This window comes from Balaenoptera acutorostrata, chromosome 1 (assembly GCF_949987535.1).
Source record: "Balaenoptera acutorostrata chromosome 1, mBalAcu1.1, whole genome shotgun sequence".
Lineage (NCBI taxonomy): Eukaryota > Metazoa > Chordata > Mammalia > Artiodactyla > Balaenopteridae > Balaenoptera > Balaenoptera acutorostrata.
In genome coordinates, this window is record NC_080064.1 from 162154866 (window position 1) to 162181860 (window position 26995).

The 26995-nt window shown below is 43.4% G+C and overlaps 1 protein-coding gene and 1 long non-coding RNA gene across 2 annotated transcripts in view; one reads left to right on the plus strand and one right to left on the minus strand.

Moving 5' to 3' along the window:
- Nucleotides 1-26995, minus strand: part of LOC114238627 (uncharacterized) — a 312107-nt gene that overhangs the window by 54591 nt on the left and 230521 nt on the right. The window contains 2 exon segments of the mRNA XM_057541296.1: nt 15598-15759; nt 19386-19496. Coding sequence (XP_057397279.1) covers nt 15598-15759; nt 19386-19496 — 273 coding nt within the window.
- The window catches only part of LOC130707414 (uncharacterized), a 38207-nt gene continuing 30653 nt past the window's right edge, over nt 19442-26995 (plus strand). Inside the window, exon 1 of the long non-coding RNA XR_009007311.1 lies at nt 19442-19531. This is a non-coding gene — a long non-coding RNA (uncharacterized LOC130707414). The remainder of the gene's footprint in view (nt 19532-26995) is intronic.

Genomic DNA, 26995 nt, shown 5'->3' on the forward strand with positions numbered 1-26995 from the left:
GGGGTGGGCATACCTGGTCCAGGTCCTGCCTCTACCGTTTACCGGAAGGATGTGCTTGGGCCAGTCGCTTGCCCTCTCTGGGCCTCAGTTTTCCTCTGTAACATGGGGATTAGTCTTAGTACACACCTCAGAAGGTTGTTCCAGAGGATGCTGTTGGAGACTCACCCTGCCCCTCCTTCCCAAGCTGGGCTGCTATCAGCTTCCAGCTGTACCCTTCTCTGTCCCCCTTCAGCCACCTCCTCACCCGGAGATTCCTTCGAGGTTATACCCCTACTCCCCACCCGGGGTCGGGGAGAGTCAATCTGAAAAACATTGAGGAGAACAAAGCCCTTGCCTTCAAGCAGCAACTCTGTGATGTCAGAGCTTCTGTGGTATCAGGCTGCGGTTACACTCCAGCAAGACCGCCCCCCGGTTTCCCCTCTTCCCCTGCCCCATCCTTGCTTCCCTCACATCTACGATAGTGCCCACTCATTAAGTCACCTGCCTAAGAATCCTCATCTCAAATCTGCGTCTGGTCAACCCTCTCTAAAACAGTTGTGAGATTATGCGGGTCAGACAGTGCCTGGCATATGGCAGGATCTTACGAGAAGGGAGCGAGCGTGATTACTATTCCTGCCAGAGCCAGTGCTGGTAGGGCCAGCCCACGGCTGCAGAGCCACGGCCTCAGGCTATGACGGCACTAAAATGCACCGCCTGCCCTGCACTGAGCTCACCCCACCAGGCCCAGAGGAGGTAATTCAAGCAGAGAAGCTGAGTTTGTACACAGCTCACAGCCCCCAGTGCGAGGGGTCGGTGAAATACTACCCATGGCAGCTCTCTTGTGAATATAGAGCTCTGATTGTTCCAAGCAACCAGAACATTCCTTTGTAATAAATAAGCTGTCAGCAAGAAGGAACAGAAAGTCTGGAAACCTGGATGACCGGGGACAAAGCTGATCTTATGAATAGGCAATCAAGTATGATTTGAGAGACGCCAAAAATCTCAACTTTCTAAACTCACAGCTTGTCCCAAAGCCCCTGCCCTCCCCAACCAAGGTTCCTGAAATGCCCCCATTCAAAATGCATTCCTTAGAGTTTTGAGCACAGGTTTAGAGTCAAATGGACTTTGGGGGTCTGTGACCCACAAGAGAAGAAGTGTCAAATTCAAGCCTACGTCTTAAGCAGAGCACGACCGGGTATCAGAAGTCTCCAGGTGGTGCCGGGCGGCCGGTGCCTCCTCCAGGTGCGCACCACACTTCAGTGGCTTTGTTCCATGAAAACGATCAACTGCCAAGTTCACAGACACAGAAAATAGAATGGTGGCTGCAGGGACTGGGGGAGGGGAGAGTGAGGCGTCGTTTAATGGGTACAGGGTTTCAGTGTGGGACGTGAAAGAGTTCTGCGGATGGATGGTGGTGATAGTTGTACAACAATGTGAACGCATTTAATGCCACTGAACTGTACCCTTAAAAATGGTTAAGATAATAAATTTTAGGTTATGTACGTTTTTCCACAATAAAAAACGAAAACAAAAAACCACTACAATCAGCCAAAGACAAAGGTAGCTTTGATGCTCACTGTGCCGGAAAGGTTGAAGGGCCCTGGCCCCAAGCTCCCAAAGGCCTTGAGAGGCAGCACCTGAACCAGGTGCTGGGCCAGGCCTGCCTCCCCAGGGCGTGTGCAGTGCAGGGTGGGGGGCCGGGACAGAGCAACAAGTGGGGAGGGGAACACAAGCCCTGCGCTCCCGGAGAGCATCGGGAAACCCTTCCACACCTCCCACGTTTCAGATGAAACAAGGCAGATGGGCGGCGGGGTGAAAAGGAGAGGCTCTGGGGGCTCGGCTTCCTGATTCTCTGCAAGGACCACTGAGCGTAGCGCCCGTGGGTAGGTCCCGGCCAGGCGGGCTCTGATAGTCAATCAACGAACAAGCATTTCCGGGGCTGCACCAGGGCACTGGGGATGCAAGGATGAGTGAGAGCCTCTGTCCTGCCCTGGATCCCAGCGGGAAGCCCGAGAGGTGAACGGGCAGGTTCAGCCCTGTGTGGTGGGGATTCGGGTGAGGGAGCCATTCAGGGTAGGGGTGTGTTGAAGGAGTTGGGGAGAGCATTTGAAGGGAATTGGGGGCCAGGGAGTAGGCTCCCAGGTCAGGGAGGAAATCCATGCAGACCTCTCACGTTCTCTCCACCCCGCTCCTCATTTGTCTGGGGTCCTGCTGACAGACTACAAGCTAAGGGAAAGACAGACTGAGGCCTTGATGGTCCACATGGTTGCCCCCTTAAGAATTCGCCACATTATTACTAAGACCGACCTGGCAAGAAAATGAAAGCTCTCTTGGGGCCAGGTGGGCATGGGGGACAAATTCCCCATACAACGAAAAACGTGTCCTGGGTGCCCTCCACCCTCACCCCCCCTCCGCCATGACAGAGGGACAGAGGGTGGCCGTGAATGATGCCGAGCAGTGTGCCTTTGTTTCTGCGGCATGTGGTTTCCAGGGAGACCAGGGTCACTGCCTACGGGTAAACACCCACCCACACAGCTTGAGAACGGGATGTATCCTCTGAGCCCTCCTGCGATGGAGGCCTCAACTACTTATATCCATAATTGTGTCCCCATGGGGATTTCAAGTGATGCTCTGACCCAGACATCCAAAGGATAGCAATGGACGCTTCTGGACACGAGAAGCCTCCTGCCCTGCATCACGTCCTAGGCCCTGCTCTCTCTGTCTGTCTGTCTCTCTCAACCATCTCTCGGCTGGTTCTGAAGTTAGGCAGGGAAGAGAGAAGGGTTACACCCTGACGCCCTGGAACCTTCCTCACGGCTCCTGTTGTGTATCTTCCTTTCCCAGGGGGGTCCTGGTGTGTGACTTTCAGGACCACGGGGGAAGGATGTGATCTCTCCTTCTGAAACTGCTGACTTTAGCCTGACTCCTCTGGCTATGAGTCCAACCCTAGGGAAGGTGGGGGGAAGGGGAGCGGGGGTGGAGAAATGAGGGGCGAGGCGGTTGTCGTGCATTTATTGCACATCTGTGAGCACTGCACACGCTCCTTCATCCTCACGCCACCCTGGAGGCTGGGGGTGTGCACCCTTGTTACTGACTGCAAGGAAACCCACACGCAGGGCATCCCTTGACCACATCCTCACCGCTGGGAAGTCGGGGGCAGGGCCCTGCTCAGGTCTGGCTGAGTTCAAAGCTCTTAACTCGCTAAAATATACTGTCCCCTTAGACGGGGAAGGACCTTCTGTGAACACCTAGCAGAAACCAAATTCAAATAGTTTTGGGGGTGTTTTGTTTTTCAGTAAACATAACACCCCGCTGCCTTGTGGAGACCAGACAGACGCCCCTCCGGGTCTCCCAGTCCAGTAGACACGCTAGTCTGTGTGTCCTCTCTCTGTCTCTCTGTCTCTTTCTCTCCCTGTCTCTCTCTCTGTGTGCCTCCTTCTCCCTGTATCACTCTGTCTCTGTCTTTCTCTATTTCCATCCCTCCCTCCCTTCCCTATTCACCCTCATCAAGTTTGATTTCCCCAGTAGACAGCTTTCCAGCTGTAATAATATATAGTCCATCTTCTGGAGCTTAAGGCACTTTTACATATTATCTCATTTGTCTTCACAGCATCTCTGTAAGGTGAAGGCTTGACAGAAATAGTGAAACAAGAAACGAGAGCTATAAAAGAACTTACACAGTGTTCTGTACCAAAGCAGGGAGGTGCTGGGGGTCCATGAGAATACCCACTGGGCCTGGCATATGAGGCTTCATCGCCACCTGCATCGAACTCCTCCAACAAGCCAGGAAGTGGGTCATTTTAAGAACAGAAGATGTGCTATGGAATCAACGTGAAGGAAGGAATTAGCTCCGCCTGGAGCATACTCTCTGAAATGACCATGTGACATTTGTGCTCAGCCTTCAAGGATGGGTAGGATTTTTCTAGGTCAACTACAGGAAGAACAAGAATGATCTGGAACAGAGAGGTGCCAGTGTCCTGGCTCGTTTGGGCTTGTGGGACTGGATAACCAGGTACCTGATGTGGGCAGTGGAATAAAGATGAGATTCCAGAGGCCACGGTGATTTTTCCTTGGGCCAATGCTGTGAGTGTACCAAGGGGTTTAGGACACAGTCCTGCCCACTTGGAGCTTATAACCTAATTGGGGAAATAAGATCAGTAGGCATTGAACCATTGAAGCCATTGCCTTAGAGGATGCAGCTCTAAGTCCAATTGAAATAACATTCCAAAGAAAGGAAAGATCACGTATGGGAAAGGTAAGTCCAAGAAGTCATCACAGGAGAGGGAGGAGGTGAACTGGGGGGAAAGGGAAGTATTTAGGGAGGCAAAGAGGAGAGGGACCTGTGGGGAAGCCAGAGGGAAGGTCGGGGTGGGAGCCCATTAGGCCTCTGTCCTCTCAGCATCACATTTGTCCCCAGACCACCCCCATTTCCCATCACCCTGCCCCGCATGATCCTGACTTGATCCACGGGTTGATACTTCGGGGGGAAATACAATGGGTCATTATATCGCTCTCTTTTTTACGTGAAAAGTTTACCACAGCTCCTTTTTTGGTGGAAAGTAAGTAAATCAAGGGGCAAGGGGTATCCAGTTCCCTGAGGGGGAGGATGGAAATGTTGTCAGCCCCTGAACTGGATTTTCTGCCTGCCTAGTCCTTTCCATTGGCAAATTCATGTCCCAGCTTTGTTTCTCATGCCTGGAACCTCTAGAGAGACACTGGCTGGCCCAAGGGACTCTAGGAAGATTGAAGCATATTGGTCCTCAACAATCAGTTTTTGAACGAATGAGTGAGTGAATGAATGAATGAATGAGAACCCGAACTCCCTTTCCTTTCCCTTCCATCACCCATCACAGGCAGCTCACCAGGGTCCTGTGTCTGATATTTGTCATTCCTTGGTATCTGCGGGGGACTGGTTCCAGGAACCCCACAGATACCAAAATCCACGGATGCTCAAGTCCCTTATATAAAATGGTGTGGTATTTGCATAAAACCTATACATCCTCCTGCATACTTTAAATCATCTCTAGATTACTTATATTACCTACTACAACATAAATGCTACATAAATAGATGATCCAAGCAGCAAATTCAAGTTTTGCTTTTTGGAACTTTCTGGTATAAACACATTATCCCATTTAACCCCGTAACAACCCTATGAGGTAGCCATTTCAAAGATAAGGAAACCAAGAAAGCTAAGTGATGCAGCAAGTTCACACAGCAACTGAATGAATGAAGGAGAAGATGAATGGACACTAAGAAAGCAGGTGGGATCTTAGTTTCCTGACCAGGAATCGAACCCACGGCCCTTGCATAGGAAGCTTGGAGTCTTAACCACTGGACCACCAGGGAAGTCCCATCACATTTCTTTAAATAAATAAATAAATACTAATATAAAAGAAAAAGGAAAAAAAACCTTACCTAACATAATAGGATAACATACATAAATTGCCCAATTGTCCAAAACAGTCTTACTCAAAAAATACTAGCTTCCTTCCCTATCTATAAAATAGAACTATTTTATAGATGCAGTCTTGCCTGCCTCTCCCTACCTTACAGGGGTTGGGTGCCAGTGAGACGAGGTATCAAATATGAAGACATTCTGTGACCTATATCTCTATGGGACACAGCTTCCCCCCATCATTCTCCTGGGGAAAGTGCGACGTTGATTTCCCAGCACTCGCTGGCCTCCCGTGGCATGTGTCAATGACTTAGGACCCAGCATGATGATTTTGCCAGTTGGCTCCAAAGCAGACAGGTCAGTGAGGCCTCTGACATCTTACACTCTCATCTGCCTGATGGTAAGTGAGCTGCCTCTAGCTCCAAGTAAAGCTCAGGAGAGCGGACGGACCACCTCCGTGCCCTTCGGGGAAGGACTAGGCCCCGGGAAGGCAGCCCAGAAGACCAGATGTCAGAGTGCAGAGTCCATGAACCAGACGGGTGCAGAAGGGAAAGCCTCTCTAAAGACCAGCGCCCCTACCAGAGACGGCTGGAGGCTGAGCTTCCCAGGAGCCCGCGGTGGAAGGGAGGCTCTGAGCAGAGCATGCGTCTCACCCGGTGCTGCGGCCCCTGGGGAAGCTGGGGTCCAGGGACAGGTCCTGGGAGGCTGATGAACACCTAAGATGGCCCAGGTGTGAAGACAGGGCCACGCTTGGGGGCTGTTGAACAGGATGGTGGACGGGGTGGGTGGCTGGATGGGAAGGAGATTGGGCCCAAAGTGCAGAGCAGGAACCAGAAAGCCAGAGGGCGTAAGGCCAGAGGCGGAGCAAGCTCAGAGATCTGCACCCACCTCCTGACCTTCCTGATCCTCTTTCTGACAGCCAGCCCCACAACCAGACAAAGGCACTCACCCTCCCCTCTTAGCCCCATTTCCACATTAGAAAGCCCGAAAAAACATCAATTATCTGCTTCCGTTTTAGAAAGTCTTTAAATAATTAACGATTATGGGATGGCTTTGAACTCCTAAGATAGGAGCTGCTATGGTAATATTATTATTGTTTTGAAAAATAATATGTCTCCAATCACTAGCTGTTGCTAAAGGGTCTGTTATCTTACCCTTGGGGGTAGCTGTTTGCAAGCTGATTAATTAGAACTCCATTTTTCAGACTTTTTAATTTAGATGTTAATAAATTCAATACTTTTATCCATTTGTTGTCCCAAATAAGATCCTTTGGGAATAACTTCTCATTTACGATAGTGACCTGGGCAAGACGGCTCATAAAGCTGTATTAAGAATGCCTGGGGCTTCCCTGGTGGCGCAGTGGTTGGGAGTCTGCCTGCCGGTGCAGGGGACGCGGGTTCGGGCCCTGGTCTGGGAGGATCCCACATGCCGCGGAGCGACTACGCCCGTGAGCCACAATTGCTGAGCCTGCGCGTCTGGAGCCTGTGCTCCGCAGCAAGAGAGGTCGCTACGGTGAGAGACCCGCGCACCGTGATGAGGGGTGGCCCCCGCTTGCCGCGGCTGGGGAAAGCCCTCGCACAGAGGCGAGGACTCAACACAGCCATAAATGAATAATAAATAAATAAATGAATAAATAAAAAAAAAAATTAAAATAAAAAAAGAATGCCTTCAAGAAACGATGAAAATTGCATTATGAATATACAGTCCTCTTGCAGGCCTCCAAATTACTAGACCCAAGACACAGCCCAAACTCCACCATTAAGTTGAATTAATATTCCTGTAAGAACCGTAATCCTTACACAGTCTGATTTTCTGTTTAATTTCTCAACCCAAGCATACTGACTTTTCCATTTAATTGACTTTGCCTCAATCTTTACCCAAAGGAAAAATAAGATACAGAAGCAGAGAGAAAATGACTTCGATTGCGTCTCTCTGCCCTTCCGCTCAGAGGCTGCCCCACTCCACGCTCTGGGCTGAAAGGCAGCCCACCTGGAAGGAGAGACACGGCCCTCGTCCATCAGGGGACCTGGGGACCTGCACAGGGGGCAGGGAAGAGCCCATGTGACATTGGGCACCCTTTCTCAAGATGAAGGTGCCTGGAGATGGCACCCAGGACAAGGGGTGGTCAGAGATTTGCGGGAAGAGAGGGCTTCTGCCCATCCAGGAGGGCCAGCTCCCAGCCCTGATGGAAACGACAACCAGCAGCCTCTCTGGGTCTCGGGGCTCTGTCTTGGGGCTGCACAGCAACACAGAACTGCTCTAGATATTTACCGCAGGGTGTAACCTTTCTCAAAAAGCCCCGCTGAAGAGAACCCCACCCGTCCTCTGGGCATCACGGTCCAGCCCCCAACTCTGCAGGGGGCCACAGCCTGGTCCCTGCACTCCCCGTCTCTCCCACCCTCCCCTCTTCTCTGCCCTGCTCCTCTCTGTCACCTGGCCTCTGCTTCCCTTTCCTCCCTCACCTGCTCCCACTCACCCTGCGGGCTCTCCTCGAAGTCTTGTTTCACACTCCCAGTAGACCGTCATCGCCGAAACAATAGTAAAGATTCACCCATCACCCCTCAGTTACTTCAGGGTGATCAGAGGCAGTGGAACGACCCCCAAACCACATCTGGAATGTGGGAGGATGGTTTCATAAGCTGTAGTCCCAGCCGCGCCTCTGTTAGCTGCTATTCGAACGAACCTCGTTCCGCGAGCGCGGTCCCTGGCGTGAGGTGGGCGCTGTGTGGGAATGAGCAGGGTTGCGGTGACACACGCCTGTCCCCCCATGGAGTGCCACAGTGGCGGGCAGGTCTGGAGACGGCTCTGCCCGGCTAAGCCTTTCCTCACGGCTAGCTTTACTGGGGAGGCAAAAATGGCACCAACAGACCCAGGATGGGTGGATGGAAACATTTCCCTTCAGGAGGGAGCAGCCTGGGCTTCCCTGGTGGCGCAGTGGTTGAGAATCTGCCTGCTAATGCAGGGGACACGGGTTCGAGCCCTGGTCCGGGAAGATCCCACATGCCGCAGAGCAACTAGGCCCGTGAGCCACAACTACTGAGCCTGCGCGTCTGGAGCCTGTGCTCCGCAACAAGAGAGGCCGCGATAGTGAGAGGCCCGCGCACCGCGATGAAGAGTGGCCCCCGCTCGCCACAACTAGAGAAAGCCCTAGCACAGAAACGAAGACCCAACACAGCCAAAACTAAATAAATAAAGTAGTTATTAATTTAAAAAAAAAAAAAAGAGGGAGCAGCCTAACCGGACCATATGCTGGGAAGAGAGGTGAGAAAAGAAATCCCCCTGGATCCAAACACAGAACAAGCAGTCGGTGTGCGTGGAACAGGCAGCTCTGAACCCCAGTCACGGGGTAGCTTCCCTCCCGCTGTGTGTGCAGGGCCTGCTTCCTCGTGTCTGGGTGAACCGGTAACACCTATGTCCCACGGCCACCCCCTTACAGCGCCCCCATCATGTCACACCGGGGGCCCAGCCTCTGTGCTCACCTGCCTCCCGTCTCCCTTCTGTTACCGACCCAGGTCCTTGGACTCTTCAATCACTAGAAATCGGTAAGAGTCCTGATAAGAAATCCAGGTAAGGCGGTACTGGGAGCAAAAACAAGTAACAGGTGCCCTCGCCCGCTCCCTGAGGAGGGTGCCAGCTGGCTCCTTAGACGGAGTTACGACAGATGCAGGTCCCTGGGTTGGGCAGGAGGCAGAGCTTAGGTGGCCTGCCCACCCCCTTGGCGGCGCTGTGTGCAGGGACCATGCACAGTCCCCTGCTTTCGCTCCTGGCACTCAGAAGTGACCGTTGGTTTGTGGCCTTTTTGTATCTTATTGCTTATTGTTGCCCCAACTGCGCATACCTGCAGTTACTTTTAGTTTCTTTGTATTTTGTTGCTGGAGGAGACGTTTGTCCAGGTGCAAGCACTCTGGTAAAGGGTCCCAGGTCTCAGGGCCCAGGGCCTGTCTCCCTTCCACTCCCACAACGTTCTCAACTGTATCCACAGAATCTGACCCAGGGTGGGAAGAGTTCATTTATGTTTTTCCCCCCGTCACCAAAGCAGAGAGGAGCCTGGTTGCACCAAGGTGAGAGGAGGTACATCAAGGGGTTAAGCCTGAAACCTGGCCCTGCCACCTTCCAGCCATGTGACCATGGGTGAGATACTCACCTCCTCTATACCTCAGTGTTCCCCTCTATAAAATGGGGCTAAAAACAATGGATTGCTTTTGTACAGATTAAATGACTTAATATGTATAAATTGCTTAGAACATTGTCTGCACACAGCAAGTTCCATGTAGGTGTTTGCAATTATTGTTAATAAGATGTTTAACCCCTTGAGGGTAGGGACTGTACTACTTTATCCCCAGATGTACTGCATCCCCAGATCTCCATCCAGTTTGTGGAACATAACAGCAAAATCATCTGGCGGAAAGGCATGGGAGAGAAACGAAGTTAGACTCAAGTCCCAGCTGTGTGATCTTGGATGAGTTATACGTTACAATGACATTCATTTTCGTGAAAAGCTTGCAAGTCTGATACGAGGATTGGAATGATGTTCATAAAACCCTTATTAGCATAGTGCCTGGTGCTTCAGGACACTGGATAAATTGGTGGCCGTAATCTTTGTTATTATTGTTGAATAAATGAGCACAGAGTGAGCTGCAGTCCCTCCAAGGATGGAATTACATCAGTAAATCTTCAGGAAACCTGCATCCCCATGGGCGGGTCCAGCTATATAAATTGTGGGGTCCAGTGCAAAATGTAAAGGTAGGGCGCCTTGTCCAAAAATGATTCAGTATTTCAAGATGGCGACAGCAGAGCATTGCACCAAATATGGACCCTCCTTAGGGCACAGGAGTCATGCCCATGGGACCTGACCAGGACTAGTTTCAGCCCAAGGGACCAAGGCCCTCTTATTTTGTAATCAAGAGTCTCGGCCCAGAGAATTCGGGGGCCTCATGTCACTTCTCTTTTGGATCACTCAGCAGGGCGAGGCTGAGAGCTCAGAGCTCCCAAGGCCAGGCCAACTGTCCTCAATAACTATCAGTTCCCAGCAGGGGCCCGAGCACTCCCTCCTGCAGCTGAGACCCCAGATCGCAAAAAGTGAATGACTCAAGGCCATCCCTTATCTTTGATTAAGTGTGGACAAAAAAATGTACATGGTACCTGCAGCGGATTGAATTACTGGCCCTAATCTCTCACCGCCCCTGCCCGCCCCCCCCCCACCTCCCCCCGCCTCCCCCCACAATCCCCGCCAGCGTATTGACCTCCACAGTAAGCTGGGTGCACCTCACTGCCCCTTGACTTTCGGCACGTCCATGTTACTTGCTTTGGTCAATGGGAACAGCTGGGCTTGCCCTCTGGCACACCTGCCTGTCACCATGGGAAGAACACAGCCTGCGTGGCCCCCCTCTCAAGGAAGAGGAGAGACACGTAAAGCAGACCTGGACCCACCTCGCAGTCTGCAGTCAAGCCCAGCTAAACGCACCCGAGATCAGCTGAACCCATCCAACCTGTAGACCCATAAGCGAGAAATATATACTCCTTGTTTTGGGCCAGTAAGCTTGGGGTATTTTGTTAAGCAGAGTCACTGTGGCAATAGCTGGTTGATATAGTACCTTGCAACCCAAAGAAACTGTCACTCATCCCCCAGACACTTATTGAATGGCTATAATGTACCAGGCACAACTTCTGGGGGTTTGAAAATGAAACACACACACACACGCACACATACACACACACATACACACATCCTCCACCCACAGTCAAGTAACCATTTAGAGGAGAGAGCAAATCTGTGTAACCATTACATGGAGTGAGCAACTCTATTTTTATCTCCCAGTTTTATGCAAACGTATTCCTGGAAGCCCATTTTCCCATGGCAGGCCCCATGGCTCTCCTGGTCACTCCTGCATAATACAAGAGTTCTCCAGTCCTCACAATCACAAGTCTTGGTTTAATAATTAAAATTCCAGCCCAGAGGAATAGTCAAGACTCCACTCTTGATCCAAGCTGGAGACCCCTCCCTCCACTCCCAGATCTCACGCCTTGGAGGCAGCGAGGCTGGCTGGGTGGATGTGGTCACGGTCTTCTCTAGCCCCCCAACCATGGGCTTCTACTCCTCCTGTCCAGCTTTAGACCCACTGGAACTGGACTGAGGTGGGGGAAAGAGAAACAAGGAGCGGAGAGCAGAAAGTTCTCCCGTGACTGGCACTGCTGGGTGATCTAGCACCAACTTCCTCTCACGTGCGGGAAGATTCTTGTCTCATGTGCGTTTATGAGGGCACATCTGGAGACACCCTCAAAACTGGGGCTCTCTGGCCATCAGTTCCCTTGACCTGTGTCAAAGTACCTCTATTCATGTTGGTTCCTTACTCTTTCCTCAGCCTCTAAGCTATCAGTGATCCCTCCAGCTCCTTTCAGCTGTATCTCTCTGACCCTCCAGGTGACCCTCTAGGACAGGTCCTAAGATGGCCCACACTAACCCTCTCTCACACATGGTCCAAGGTGGTCCATGGGCATCACCCTGCACCCTTTGACCTGACAGATGCCAGGAGAGCAGGCCAATCCCAGTGTGGCAGAAACTTCTGCCTTGCTCCTCCCCTTATTTTTATGTAGCAAAAGCAAGTATACAAAAGTACCTTCCCAGGAGTGCAGAAAGGCTACTGATCTGATCTTATATGCTAAACTTAAGTTTTAAAAAGTGTGTGTGTCTATGTGTGTGTGTGTGTGTGTGTGTGTGTGTGTGTGTGAGAGAGACAGAGATTCCACAAACTGAGAGCAGCATAAAGAGAGCAAAGGCTTGGATTTTAGTATATTTTAAAAAAAGATTTCACTTTAGTTTTAACAGAAGCATTTAAAAAAAAAAAAGCAATTTTGAAGTGAAGATTAAGACAGGTGAAATTTCAGTTCTGATTTGGCTTTAATTCCAGCTCTGACCCCGGTTATGAGGACTAGGTCATGGTATCAAAAACACATTTTTACTTTTATCAAGGCAGAAATGAGACTTTAATCTTTATATTCTCTTTGGCTTTACCCCCTCCCCATCCCACGCTCCATGTTGCTGCCGTGCCCAGTCTCCCTGAACCCGGGTATATAGACCAGCACGCTGGTATCACAGCATCTTTTACTTCTACCTCCAAACACTGCATGGCACGCTTACTGTTATGAAATTTAAAAGCATTTCAGTGAATTCGTGTTTTGCTAATCCCTCTCTGAAAAGCCAAGATACTCCTTGCAATTATTTAAAGCACCCTCCGGGTATCACGGAAACCAGAGCTGTGAATCATCACTGCAAAGTAACCTCCTCTGGCATTTGCTGGGGAGAGAGAATAACGTCAGCCCCTACCAATTCTAAGCCTCAGCTTAAGACTGAACACATAATCGTATAGCAATTGTTTCCACCACTGGAAATGCTGTTACTCATAGTTATTTAAAGTTACTGTCTTCACAAAGGTCACCAAAGCCCCTTTACTGTGACAAGTTCCTCTGTAAGCTGACATTTCTACTTAGATACACAACTGGACCCACAAATTTATCACTGACTTTTCCTCACCAGAGAGCCGCAGAAGGAGTTGGTTGACTTCTCTTGATCGTTATTATGGAACGTCTGTACGATAACAAAATATGGGCTTAACAAATTTCTTAATTCAGGGAGAACTTGGGCAGAATTCTCTGAAATAATGGGCGGTTTGGAGTCAGAGTGACATAGCCTTTTATGCTGTTGCGATTCATAACGCTATCATTTTTATTTTGAAATAATTCTTTCAAAGGTAGTCAACTGGGGGACTAAACTATCCTGATTCTATTCCAGGAAGCAATGTTGAGTGCGGGCTTTGAAGGCTCTGGATACATTTGTGAACTTGTGCAAGTGTTTTTACCTCTCTCTGCCCCTGATCTCCCTATCTTTGAATTAAGGATAATAATATCTGATTCCTGGGTTAGAACGATGGGTCTCAACCGGGGAAGACGGGCATGATTTTGCCCCCCAAGAGGACATCTGGCGATGTGTGAAGACATTTTTGTTTGTTACAACTCAAGGATGCTAATAGGTAGAAACCAAGGATGTTGGTAAATACCCTACAAGGAATAGGACAGGCCCCATAACAAAAGATTATCTGGTTCCAAACATCAATTGCGTCAAGACTGAGAAACCCTGGGTTAGAATAATGCTATTTTAAATCTGTGAATATGTATGTCTGTGTACGTGTGTGTGTGGATAAATGTAAATGATATAATATATATTGATTATTTTTAAAAGTTAATCTGTGGACACTTCAACAAATCTTAGTTTTGTTTCTTTCTAAAACCCTTCATAACACTTTCCTTCCAAAAAAGTTTTCATACACTGTTTAGGCAAATTCTGGCTGTTTCCACCGCTACAACTTCCAATGTCTTACCGTCTTTTAGCATATTCTATTTCTATTTTTTTTGCTTTTTCTAAAAACCTTATAGATATGATTACAATCCAAATGCAAATCAGCTATCCACACAATCAAATTCTCATCTTTCTTTTAGACGTAGTGACCCTTGTGGAGGTATCTCTTAAAGAATACACTCCAGCTCACCTATTTAACTAGTTTTGACTTAATTTGGGGTGCTTTATTAGCAAACAGTGTAAGACAAAGTAGCTGGTATAATACAGAGTGATGTTTAAATTAGTTTACAATTTGCTTGGCCTCATCTAGAACTGCAGTGAACAAAGCCATTCAGAAATGTCAGCTGTGTTCCCAAGCACTGTAACAAATTGTCGCCTGAACGCTGCACACCTAATGACTTCAAATTAGCTTCACTGCGATATCGCCTGACAGTTCGTTACGACTGTTAGCAACATAGCTGGCGTATCATGACCAATAAATTGGTTTCAGTGTGGGCTGGGAAAGGGACTGCCATCAATTTGATTAAAGAAATTACTGTAGCATTCAAGGCATAAAGACAAACTAGTTTAAGGAGACAGAAATAAGTTCACTGTACGAAAGAAACACGGCTCATTGTCCAAAAATTTGTTTGTAAACTATTTGAAGATCAAAGCTCAAACAAACAATAATTCAAGTAGACTACTACAATTCTTAAACCTTGTGATCAGGTATATGTTCACTGATCTAAGGACAGGTCTGGAGAGAAAAATAATTGGATACTTTAAAATACTACTTTTGGGACTTCCCTGGGGGTGCAGTGGATAAGACTCTGCACTCCCGATGCAGGGGGCCCGGGTTCGATCCCTGGTCAGGGAACTAGATCCCAAACGCATGCTGCAACTAAGAGTTCGCATGCCACAACTAAGGAGCCCGCCTGCCACAACTAAGACCCAGCGCAATCAAATAAATAAATAAATAAATATTAAAAAATAAAAACCTGAAATACTACTTTTAAGGCACCATATGAGAATATTTACAATGTCAATTGAACATTTATTTTCATAATTTATGTATAAATTCATGGTAAATATCTAATTGTAAACCAAAGCAATATGCAAATATGAAAAACAATTCAGTATAAATCGCCACTACGAACAACAAAATAAGTGATTTTTAAAAGGAAAAAAGGTATCTAGACTACTCCTGACAAAAACTTTTTTTTATTACGATATTATAGCTTTATTTAGAGTTTAGGAAGCTAAGATAGAGTAAGTTCAGGAAGTTGTCCCATTGGCAGGCCAGGCAGGACTTATACCCAGGCTGTCTGCCTTAAAGCCCCCAATTCATAAACATTTATTTAAAGTGAAAAGAAAAAAACAGCAGTATTTCCTTAGGAGAAAACTCGGACTTTTTAAAAGAATAAGGAAATATTTTAACAAGTTATATTCTCTTTATCTTAGGTTGGCAATAGTACCTTCATATGCGAAAAAATAATTAACAAGCATTCAAGATGGTACAGTTATAAAAATGGCATATGATTCTATTAGGACCAAGAAAGCACTAAATTAAGTATGACAAAAACAAATGTAAAGGTTTAAAAAAATCCTAATGAACGGGAATTCCCCGGTGGCCCAGTGGTTGAGACTCTGCGCTTTCACTGCCGATGGTTCGGGTTCAATCCCTGGTTGGGGAACTAAGTTCTCACAAGCCGTGCAGTGTGGCCAAGAACAATCAATTAATTAAAAAAAATACAAATAAAAAAAGTAAATTAAAATAAATAAATAAAATTTAAAAATCCTAATGAGAAAATTGTGAATTTGCCTAAATCAACATATAAAGCCTAGGGAATTAATGGCAAACTTTTCTTTTTCATTTCAGAAAAGGTACCTGGAATATGCTTCGCCCATCCAATGATAACCACCAATTCTCGATCGGCCAAGTCGCACAGTGTAGTGAGGGCTTTGATGTCACTGTCGGGAACAGTAGGGTCAGGCATGGCATAGATCTTCTCCGGTTCAGCCACCAATAAATGTGAGACAATCTTGTTATCTGCAGAATCAGACCAGAGCACAACAAGATCACTAGTAGTATCATCCCTCTTTCGCACGTTCTAAACTAGGTGGTATTTTGAGCAAAAACAAAAAACAAAACAAAAAAATCCCTCAAACACCTATAATCAACCCCAAATATTCCATTTACGGTTCAACATATATATACTAAACAGTGTTCTGGAAAACCCATAGCAGTTGTAATAGTTCTTTGTTTCTTCTTGGCTTTATCTGCCTTTGCTGGAATGAAGCATCTGTCCTGCAATGAAATTTTTTATAGCAAACAGATAAGAGAAGTTAGATGCTTTCTGGGTCTGCTCTTTGATTCTTAGGTGGGATCTGGGGAAGCAGATTAAATAGCATACAACAGCTTTAAAATAAATATCCATATAAACCATTGAAATATAGAACATAATGTAGGAGGCAAAGAACTCCTACTGCCCGTAGACATAATGGGCATGAAAGTCATTAACTGTCCTAATTCCTTTAAAGAGGAGCAAAGGTCAGAGCCCTTCTGCCGGGGTGAATTACTGACTGTATAACTCTGTCTCAGTGGGATGCATTCAATATGAATGTCTTGCCTTTCTCCCCCTCCCCACATACCCAGCCCATCTTCCAAATATAGCCAATGTCAGTTTCCAGAAAAATACTCCAACTTAAATGTGACCGTATTTCCACTTTGGAGCATCTAATACTTTAATCCTCTATTTTCATCTGTTGTCTTTAGCTCATTCTCTGGCTCAGATTTATCTGTCTGAAATTTGTGATATATGTTTTTAAAATCCTTCATAAAATAAACACTAGAGACAAATGGAAAGCATCACATCAAATGTGTTTTATCGCTCAGGGCCATGTGAGAGTTTATGGAAGGGGTTATAAAGCCTTGCTAACGGAATGATTTTTCTTGTTGGCCCCATTTTCAATTTCTACATGTAGCTTTAGATTTGATACTTTCTTCTAAGTGAGGAAATACAAATAGGTAAGAATAAACTCAGATATTTCAACGTCTGTGTCCTATTACTCTAGAAAACTAGGGTATTAAATGGGATCTTTGTGAGCCAAGTCAAAGGTTCCTCTACGTTGACTAGACCATTTGCCTTTCCCTATACATTTTTAACTTTTTTAACTTAAAATGAAAAGACTTCATATACCTTAGAATTGAAAACATAGTTCTTTTTTTGTCTGCTGTAACAACATAACAAGGATACTTATCCAAGCTATAATTAGTAATTTTTTGATAGAGTTTAAAATTTTTACTACTATGACTGCCACATGACTTCTGTTCACTTCAAATTATCAACAGATAACCATTCAATGGCAGTAATATTCAATTATTATCAAATTAAAAATACAGATTTGGGAGGAAGTATTCCCAAATATCATATTTTCTAGAAAAGAAATTAAAATCAAATAGAGATTCTTTTTTTTTTTTAATTTGTAGGATCTGAAGAGAATGACATTTGTTTCTCGTATATGCTATCGAAACAACACCCTGTTTTTTAGCTACGCTTGGAAAAGTTTCCACTTTCATTGCTCTGACAATGCAGCAAAACCTGTCAGCAACTACTAGATCCTCAGGATTAGAAGAAAATGCAGTAATAAAGGGTACAAAAATGTAACGGAAGGAAATCGTGATTCGAGTTCTTTTAGTACAGGGAAAATGCAACCTGTTTTACCCAAGCCACTGGATACTTGACTGGAGGGGGTCAGAGAAATTTGGTGGAAGCTTAGAAATTCCTATCATTCAGAAAATGGAATAGCCGGCAGCACTGTTTCTAGGTGAATCTTATTTAATGTTTCCCTAATTAGAATCAATAGAACCCAATTTTCATTCTTGGGCTTTTGTAGTACACAAACAATCAGTCAGGCTCCAGAAATCTCCCCCAGACACTTTCTGAGCAAAGCCCATGCCTAGTCTCTGACAGGATCTGAAAATTAAGTTTTATAAATGTTTGTTACCAAAATACACTAATTGGATAGACTAAGGAAAATTAACACAGAGGCCTTAAGATAATGAGTAATGATTTATTAGGAGTCCTCTTTTATCTCAGACAAATGGAGCTCATTGAAATTGCTGTAATCTTCTTAAAGGTACTTGACAAGCCTCTTCCCCTTTTCTCAGGTTTCCGCCGAAAACCATAGATGTTTCTTTATCCATCCTGTGGACTTACGAATGGGCTGGTGCTCATTTTTCTCTCGGTAGAGGATATCATCAATGGTGTCAGTCGACTTCGTATAAAATGAATGAGAAATGGCCAGTCTGGATATTAGTGAATCCAGGAAAACGAAACCTCTAATGAAATTAAACATGAGTGTTTATTGCATTTTATTGTATTATCAGAAAGTTTTTTTATTCTAATGTGCAAAATCTGCTTAATGCAGTCCTAGATTGTATTTGCAGAATGCCAAACAGCTTATGCAGGCTGAGGAGAAGACGCCAGATTGGACAATTGAAGGTATAATCAACATAATGTTTTTTGGAAAGGCAAAAGGAAACCATGCCATATGTTCACTTAAGCTTTAATTTTATGTAAAACTGGTTGTTTTTTCCTTTGACATAGCTAAAATGTCCTTTCATTTACAGTTCAGGGTCTGTTTTACGTATTTAACAGATGCCCATATGCTCACACGGATGATGCATAACAGCGACCCCTCCTGGAGAATCTGAATGAGAAGAGGACACTTTTTCTCTTCCCTTGAAAGCAGATCAGAAATTACCCATGTCTTTTCTAGAACTGCTATAGCTGCAACTTCCTCTGGTGAGGGCTGGTTGTGTCTTCTGAGACAGAGACAGCTAAATGTGAGAATTGTTTCCACCAAAGCACTTTCAGTGCCTCGTATAAACTCTATGCATAAACATCCTAAAATGTTAGCCCTTTTGCACTACAGCCATGAACTGATTTTTCAGAAACTGGAACACAGTTAACTGCCTCAGTCTATATTCTAGCTCTTTTTAGCTAATGACAAAGAGAATGGGGTTTGCATTTTAGCTACATACCTACCATCGTTTCAAATTGCAGCCGGGCATTATCAAACCATGGGCTTTTAAATAAACACTTCATAATGCCCATAAGGGCATCTGAAATGGAACTACCAACCTATGCTTGTTATCAGTAGGGCCCCTCCTTGTTTTAATCTATTGCTAGCGAGTGCGTTAACCTTCTATAGCTCTAAATTAATGAGGCTCCTAATGTATTTTCATTGGGAGGTTGAACAAACTCATTTAGCTAGTGAAAACTACAAAAATCACTTTCTTGTGAAATCTGAAACTAACAGCTCCAATGAACTAATGATCATGGTACGATCCATTTTATGTACCTCTGAAAATAACCTGTAAATGTAAAATTCGCACTATATAAGCTATGCCTTGGTATGCTTACGCTTCCACAAAATGACTAGGTGAAAAAAGGTAGAGGGGGAGAAAACCATAGGAAAAAAAGTTAATTAGCTGAGTTGTTGTTGCCCTGCAAAGGAAATCCTTGGGAATAAAGCCACATCTCCCCACCCCCGCCAACAAAGAGAAGTCTCGTTGGAGTCAGTAGGGATGGGCACGCCAAAACTGATGTACCTAGAGCCAGCTGGGAGGATGTCATGTGCTGGAAAGCCAGACATGTCTGCTGTACTTACATGGCTTTTTGGCTGGCTGAACCAACTGAGGGTTCAGGTACGGGCTGTTCTCCGCATCTATTCTGCGCTTGTACTTCTGCCGACCTCCACGTACTCTGTCAAGACGCACTCCTGTGGGGAAAGACAGGCACTTCCTTACTGTTGAGGTAACTATCTTTGAGACCAATCAAATACATACAGAGTATCATCCAAGGGTGCTAGGTAAACAGAGAGTAGATTGCAGAAGGGTCCAGTGGAAGTAGAGGAATGTAAAAAAGTGATGGCTAAACCAAGACTGCCACAGGTTGGAAACCAAACCTGGCAGAGATGACCAAGCTGAAAGACATTTATGCAAGGCCATCAGAGTCACCTACATACCAAAGGAAAGGTAGCTTTCCTTGAGAATTAATACAAAGAAACTGGAATTTGGTGCTAACACAGTTTCTCAAATTAAAGACATTGGCAATGTGTATCCTCTTCATCAGTCACCCCTGAAAGCTCAATGTGTGGGCTTGAGTAGATCAGTAGACCCAGAGCTGTTCAATCCACCCCGGTCTATCAGAGGACTCCACGTGGACCTGTGGAACTGAATTGAGTTGAAAACCCCTACATGTTGTAGAGAGCTGGAACCCCACTACACAAGATGAGACGCAAGGATCGTTCCCTGTTCTAAGTCAACATGTCTCAGAAGGAGCATGTTCCTTACATTCTGGCACACGTTTGTATTTTCCTTCAAATGAAAGAAAACTGAGAGCAGGTCTGGACTGAACGCAGGTCAGAAGGAGGAGATTCCTGAAAGAATTCAGGAGGCTAGGATGGCGAAGGAGGGATTTGTTAGGAGGGCAGAGATGAAGCGTGAAGCTAGAAAGTAGGCAAAAGTAGACTGGCATTTAGTAATACTTTTTCCTCATGAGTGATGGACTGGGTCAAGATTCAGGGAGGTTTTGCTGGCAGTGGATCTATAACATTAAGGAAAGGGGCAAAAGGGAAAGAAAGGGATTAAAAAGAAAGAAATGTTTCATTTACATGGGGCAGTGGGGAGGGTGCTTGTTAATAACGTGGTTTCCGGCCTGTAATTGTAAAGTTTAGGACAGAAACTTATAAATCTTTATCAAATAAAGAGAAGATTACTTGGGAGTAAGAGAGAGATGAGATTCGCTTTGTGGTCTTATATTGTACCTTAATTGGTAAGACAGTATAAACATTATCCATTAATAAATTCACAACCAAGTAATTCATTGTACATATTTTGGTATTTCTCAAACTGTTCAGAAGATAGATTTGGTTTAACAGTATCCTCAGTATTGTTATTTTACTGAAGGCCCTCTCAGAGCCTTTAACATGCAACTAACTCTCAAATAAAACTCTCAGAGGGAGATACAGCCTATGCAATGTTTTGCAAACCAATTTAACCAAGGATCCTGTTTTGGGAACATTTGTTAATATCACGTGGAACAGGTGAGTTGTGGTGTAACTGAATTATACGAAACAGTTTGGGAAAGGCTGATATATTTCTATGTGAATCCTGAAGGTGAATATATACTCATATGTTAAAGATGACTATCAATCCATGAGCTAAAGAAAAACATAACTTTTCATATTATCTTAATACTACTACTTTAAGAGTTGATTTCCTTTTAGTGATGCACACAAACATACACTTGGTTCTAGATAAACCCTGAAATGTCAAACTGAAACATCAGAGCAGAGTTTAAGTGATATCAGGAGACAACTTCAAGAGCAAGTAAGTAGGTTTAGACAAACAAATATCAAAAAACAAAGAGCTTAGGTACAGTCTCTAAGTATTCAATGAAAATAGAGTGCTTGTGAGTCATGAAGAAACATTTCTTGACTGCTGCTTTTAGAGCAATTTTGCGCCTAGAGTTCCATTCCTTCATTTATCTAATTTCTAATGTTCTATTTTTATTGTGTCTATATTTAATTTACTAAAGTTTAACACCTTCCCCCTTTTCCCCCCCTTTAGTCATGTTTTGTCTTTTTTCATTTCTTTCTTTCTCCAAGATATTTTTCCAGTTTATATAATGTGGTCGCATTTTGTCTGTTCATCTGAGATCCATTCAAATTTGTTTCATCATAAGAATTTAAAATTTTTCATTATAAGAGTTTAGAAAATTAAAAGCATATATAACTAAAAGTGGTATCATAACACGTTTGGCATCCAGCTCCAGCGCAATGTGAACATTAATGTGATATGATTAGTGGTGTGAAGAGAAGGCAGGATGAAACAAACAGAGAGAGAGAAAGACAATGACAGACGAAGGCTAAAAAAAGGAGGAAACATTTAAAAATAACTCTGAAATTGTTAGAACCAAGAAAGCCTGACATACACACACTACTATATATAAAACAGATAATCGGGCTTCCCTGGTGGCGCAGTGGTTGAGAATCTGCCTGCCAATGCAGGGGACACGGGTTCGGGCCCTGGTCTGGGAAGATCCCACATGCCACGGAGCAACTGGGCCCGTGAGCCACAATTGCTGAGCCTGTGTGTCTGGAACCTGTGCTCCGCAACGAGAGGCCGCGATAGTGAGGGACCCGCACACGGCGATGAAGAGTGGTCCCCGCTTGCCACAACTAGAGAAAGCCCTCGCACAGAAATGAAGACCCAACACAGCCATAAATAAATAAAATAAAATAAATAATAATAATAATAAAAAATTAAAAAAAAAAAAAAAACAGATAATCAACAAGGACCTACTGTACAGCACAGGAAACTCTACTCAGTACTTTGTAATGATCTGTATGAGAAAAGAATCTAAAAAAGAGTGGATATATGTATATGCATAACTGACTTACTTTGCTGTACCACAGAACTAATTCAACACTGTAAATCAACTATACTCCAATAAAAATTTTAAAAATTAAAAAAAAAAAAAAAAAACCAAGAAAGCTCACAGAATGCATCTCAATTAGGTTTGTAGACTCCAAAATTTGCTTTTGGTGTCTGTCAGGGCATGAGTTCACCATGAGCAATATAGCCTCGCATGCCCAAATACTGAACAATACACTACGTATTTTCCAACACAGGAGTCAGAGCTGGTGAGTTTCTGACAATGGATTTCGTCCATCCTGAAGGTCTAAGGAAGAGGATCGTGGCTGAAAGATTGGATTCAAGGTCTTGGCTGGAAACAATTCTGACACAGTTATATCACACTAAAGCCACCAATCAGCTTAGCCAACTGGCCCAAGTTTATGGGAGAAGTGCAACACTGAAAACTAGTTATTAAACATCATGAAGAAAAAAATACCTATACTTGATTGACAGAATTTTTATTATGCATTATGGGATATTTTTTGTATTTGTAGGAATAGATCCTTTAAATACTGTGAAATAATTTTATTACTGTGCATTTCATTTCAACTTTGAACAATGAATTACTGAAATATTCATATTATTTTTACGTGCTCCTCCAAAATCTAAAGGAGTGTTCTCACTCTTACGTTCATTCTCGCTTTCTCTTTCTCCTTTTCCCTCTTCTTCTCGCTTTCTTCCCTCCCCCTCACCTCCTTTCAGTGTGTGGGTAGATAAACTACTATCTATCCATCCATCCATCCATACCATCTACATATCTATCCAGTTTCTAAATATTCAAGTACTTTTTTACCAAAGCCATCATTTAACGCTTTCTTTACTTCCTAAAATAAAGATCAGTTGGACAAAGCATTCTTTTATGATTTATAACTTTATGTATATGGTATTCAGTAGATGACTGTAGAGGGAAAAAATTAGATATTAATACTACATAATTAATAATTAATACAATTATGTAGCAAAAGTTGATGGGCAGTCAATATACAGAAAAATTGTTCCTGCCAAGTTTAGATAACACTTAATGGTAAAAATTTCCAGAGTCGATGTATTTTAAAAGATCATAATAACTTTTATGTGAAATTTTTATTCCCATTTTAGGGGGTTAAAAGTAGGCAAATATCAACAATTTCAAGTAAAAAATATTTATACTGCTTTTAATCTCTTTTCAAAATCTGGAAAATCTTCTTTTTATGCATCTTCTAGTGATATGATGATAATGATAATGATTTAGTTTAGCTGACTTCATACTCAGTGAAATGTCTAAACTCAAATCCTAGTAACACACCTGCAACTACTTCTACATCATACTAAAATTATTCATCAATTTATTCAGTTCTGTTGGAGAAAAAACATAGTTAGTAAAACCAGTTTTTTTTTTCCCCCAAGGACAATCATATAACACGGAAATACACAAGTGACATAGGTCTCAAAGTTAAATCAGCCCAAACTATGTGTTCAAACATGTGGACCCAGCTTCTTTATTTGTGCATCTTTGAAAATAAACAGATGTATTCATCTGAGTCATAATAATATATGCACTGAAACTTTAATAATTGTATTTTAAAGAGTCTGATAAAACAATACTATACAGATATCATTAAGAAGTCTATTTTCACATATATACACTACTATGTATAAAATAGATAACTAATGAGAACCTACTCTATAGCACAGGGAACTCTACTTGGTGCTCTGTGGTGACCTAAATGGGAAGGAAATCCAAAAAAGAGGGGATATATGTATATGTATGGCTGATTCCCTTTGCTGTACAGCAGAAACTGACACAGCAGTGTAAAGCAGTTATATGCCAATAAATAAATAAATAAGTCTATTTTCAGTATATTTCTAGTTTTAAAGTTTTTCCAGAAAAATGTTTCCAACTGTAATAATATGATAATTTATTCCTAAATATTATATGAAGAACATGGAAAAAAGCAAGGCATAGTTTGCAAATCAGAATGGTTTCTTTCTGGCTCTTTCATTAACAAGCTCTGTAAATTTTGTTGAGTTCCTTAACCTGTTTGCTTTTCCAAATATAAGATGGATATTAAGACAATAACCTCCCTGGTGTTTTGCTTTAATGATCCAATTATATTAATATAAGGTACTAATATATTTGGATATTATACTAATATACTAATATACTTGGATATTATACAAATGCATTATTAAATATCTTATAAACCTTAAAATCCCAAGGAAATTGCCATTATATCATTATTTTGTTGAAATATTACTATATTATTTATTGAAATATATTTTGCATCGTGATCATTTATTGAAAATCTACCCCCATGGAGTGTGACAGTCTACCCTGCCTCAATTCTGTAGGTAAACACATTTGAGGTATGATTGAATGGTAAGATAATACAAAGGATAAAACCGAAATAATGACATTATTTGATGTCTAAGTGATTACAGAAATATTTGGTATCCCATTCTATTTGCTGCTCATCCCTGTCACTAATAATATCATTTAGAGTTTATTTTAGAACAGATACAGAAACTAACCCAAAGTCTATGAAAAAGAAAAATGCTATCTCTGAGTTTAGCTAGAAACACACAATACAAAGTAGAGAATTGATAATTATCCAATTAACCTAATACATTTCATTTAAAAATCTCTATTTTCAGCAGAAACAAACAAAAAACAACAACAGTATTTACCATCAGGACCTGGAAAATCCAGATTTGCCATAAACAAACATCAATCTAATCCAAATATTTCCACTTACAATGGCAAAGCCTGTCTCTCTACATCTTTACAATCTTAAATACAAAGAATTTCTGTTTGGACTCCACTTGTAAACCATTTTTGAAAAAGTTTAAAAAGAAGATTTCTCCCAGTAAATAAGATACCCACAATGTTCAATGTTTGACAGGATTTGAAGTTAATTAAGGCAACTGGATTTTCTATTCATGTGGAGACTGCCATTACCCCTTTCGTTTTTTAAATAAAAAATTTTAATAGTTGACATTACCTACCAAACAGAACGTTTCACATCGCTTTTTCTATCAAATACTGCATGTGCCTACATTGCCACAAGGGAATCACAAATCTCATAAGTTGTCAGAATTTACAAAATTGAGGAAGCAGGAATAGGGCAAGAAGGAAAAAAAAAAACAACAAAAACCGCTATGAGGCACATAAATGCCAAAAGAAGTAAAACAGTTCAGCACAAGGCCTTCTTAGGTCAGCTAATTTTAAGTCTACATTTTATGCCCCAATGCAAATTTTTACAATATTATATAGTCCAAAGACAGAAGTATTTTTCACATTTTTAATAGCACAAAGTCATTTCATAGGATAATAAAAGATCTCCCCTTCAGAGAATTACACAAGGCCATCCTAGCCTACTTCGCTATATTAAAGACAAGCCTTTTTATAACGTTGTTCTTAAACAAAGGTTTGCTAAAAACGTTAATTACATAGACCCCTGGAATACTTAAGAAAGATGCAAATAGTCATATTAAAGTAATGATAATTTTTTAAAAGATAGTGAAATAATATTTTAAAAGATTAGTGACTTTAATGACTACTAAGTAAATGGTTGGATTATTTAAATGTTATCCAACACGACTTGTAATTGAGGATGAGGAGCATCCTGGGAAAGTAAAACTTATGCCGCAAGAAGGTGAAGAGGGTGGGAACGTTGTCCTCCACGATGTCTCTGGTACTGCGGTTCCCTTTGCTGCGGAAGGGAATCCGGCTCTTTCCGTTCAGGAAAAGAAGTACCTAGAAACGCCCTTGAATTTGCCTGAGATTTCTGTGAGGGAACCATCATAAACAGAGGGTGGAGAAAATCCCTTTGAGGGGCTGTAGGAAAGGAAGCAAAGGCAGATCGGCAGAATCAAGACACAGCGGCGAGAATTTTAGTGGCAGCCTGTGATGGGATTCTTCCTCGTAACAGCATCCTTACAGAGAGTACCAGCTTTACCTACAGTATTTGTGCATATTTATAGGTACCCCAGTAAAGGGATGAGTGAAAATTATTTGTACATTGACGCAAATACTCCAGGGAGAATCTAACCATATTAAATTCTGGAGGATCATGAGAGACAATAAAACACACCAAGCCCTAGTTATCTTCTCTTACTATTATTGCCCTTTCTCAAAATAGACAGTGATACTGTTCAACATGGCTTCATGATTTCGTTCCTTTCTTCCTATCTCAGCAAACTTTTGACTCCTGATATCTGCATCTCCTGAACAAGCAATGTCTTCATTGATAGTGGAATGACTTAATCTCTGTATGAAGTGTCTTGGAATCAACCAAAACACCCATTGGTTATTGAGAGCTGCTTCTATTCCAGGCAATGGGTTAATTGTTTTACGTACATGAACACATTTAACACTTACAGCAATCCTATGAAGCAGGTGCTATTATTATCCCATTTTACAAATGAGAAAACTGGAACTGGGAAGAGGCTGAGCCAGGAGTGGCAGCTGGAGACCACGGCTGCAGAGCCCACGTTCTCAAGCACTATGTTTATACTGCTTCTCTGTCATCAAATTCTACTTTTGGGAAAGAGCATGTGGTATAGACTCCAAAAGCAGAAGCACGGGCAGATAAAACCCAATTACTGTGGTAAACAATACTCGCACCCTGATAGGGGGTGCATGCAAAGAGCAAGGCAGAATGATGAACTAGCACGAGGAGAGAGGAATACTTTTACTCCGCTGAAGGGCTAGGCATTTTGCATCTATGACTCTATAAAGCGTCTCCACTTAGAAGAAGTTTATAGCTATGAGACTGTGGGCAAACCAAAAATGATAAAAAAGATTCAGTCAGTCTGC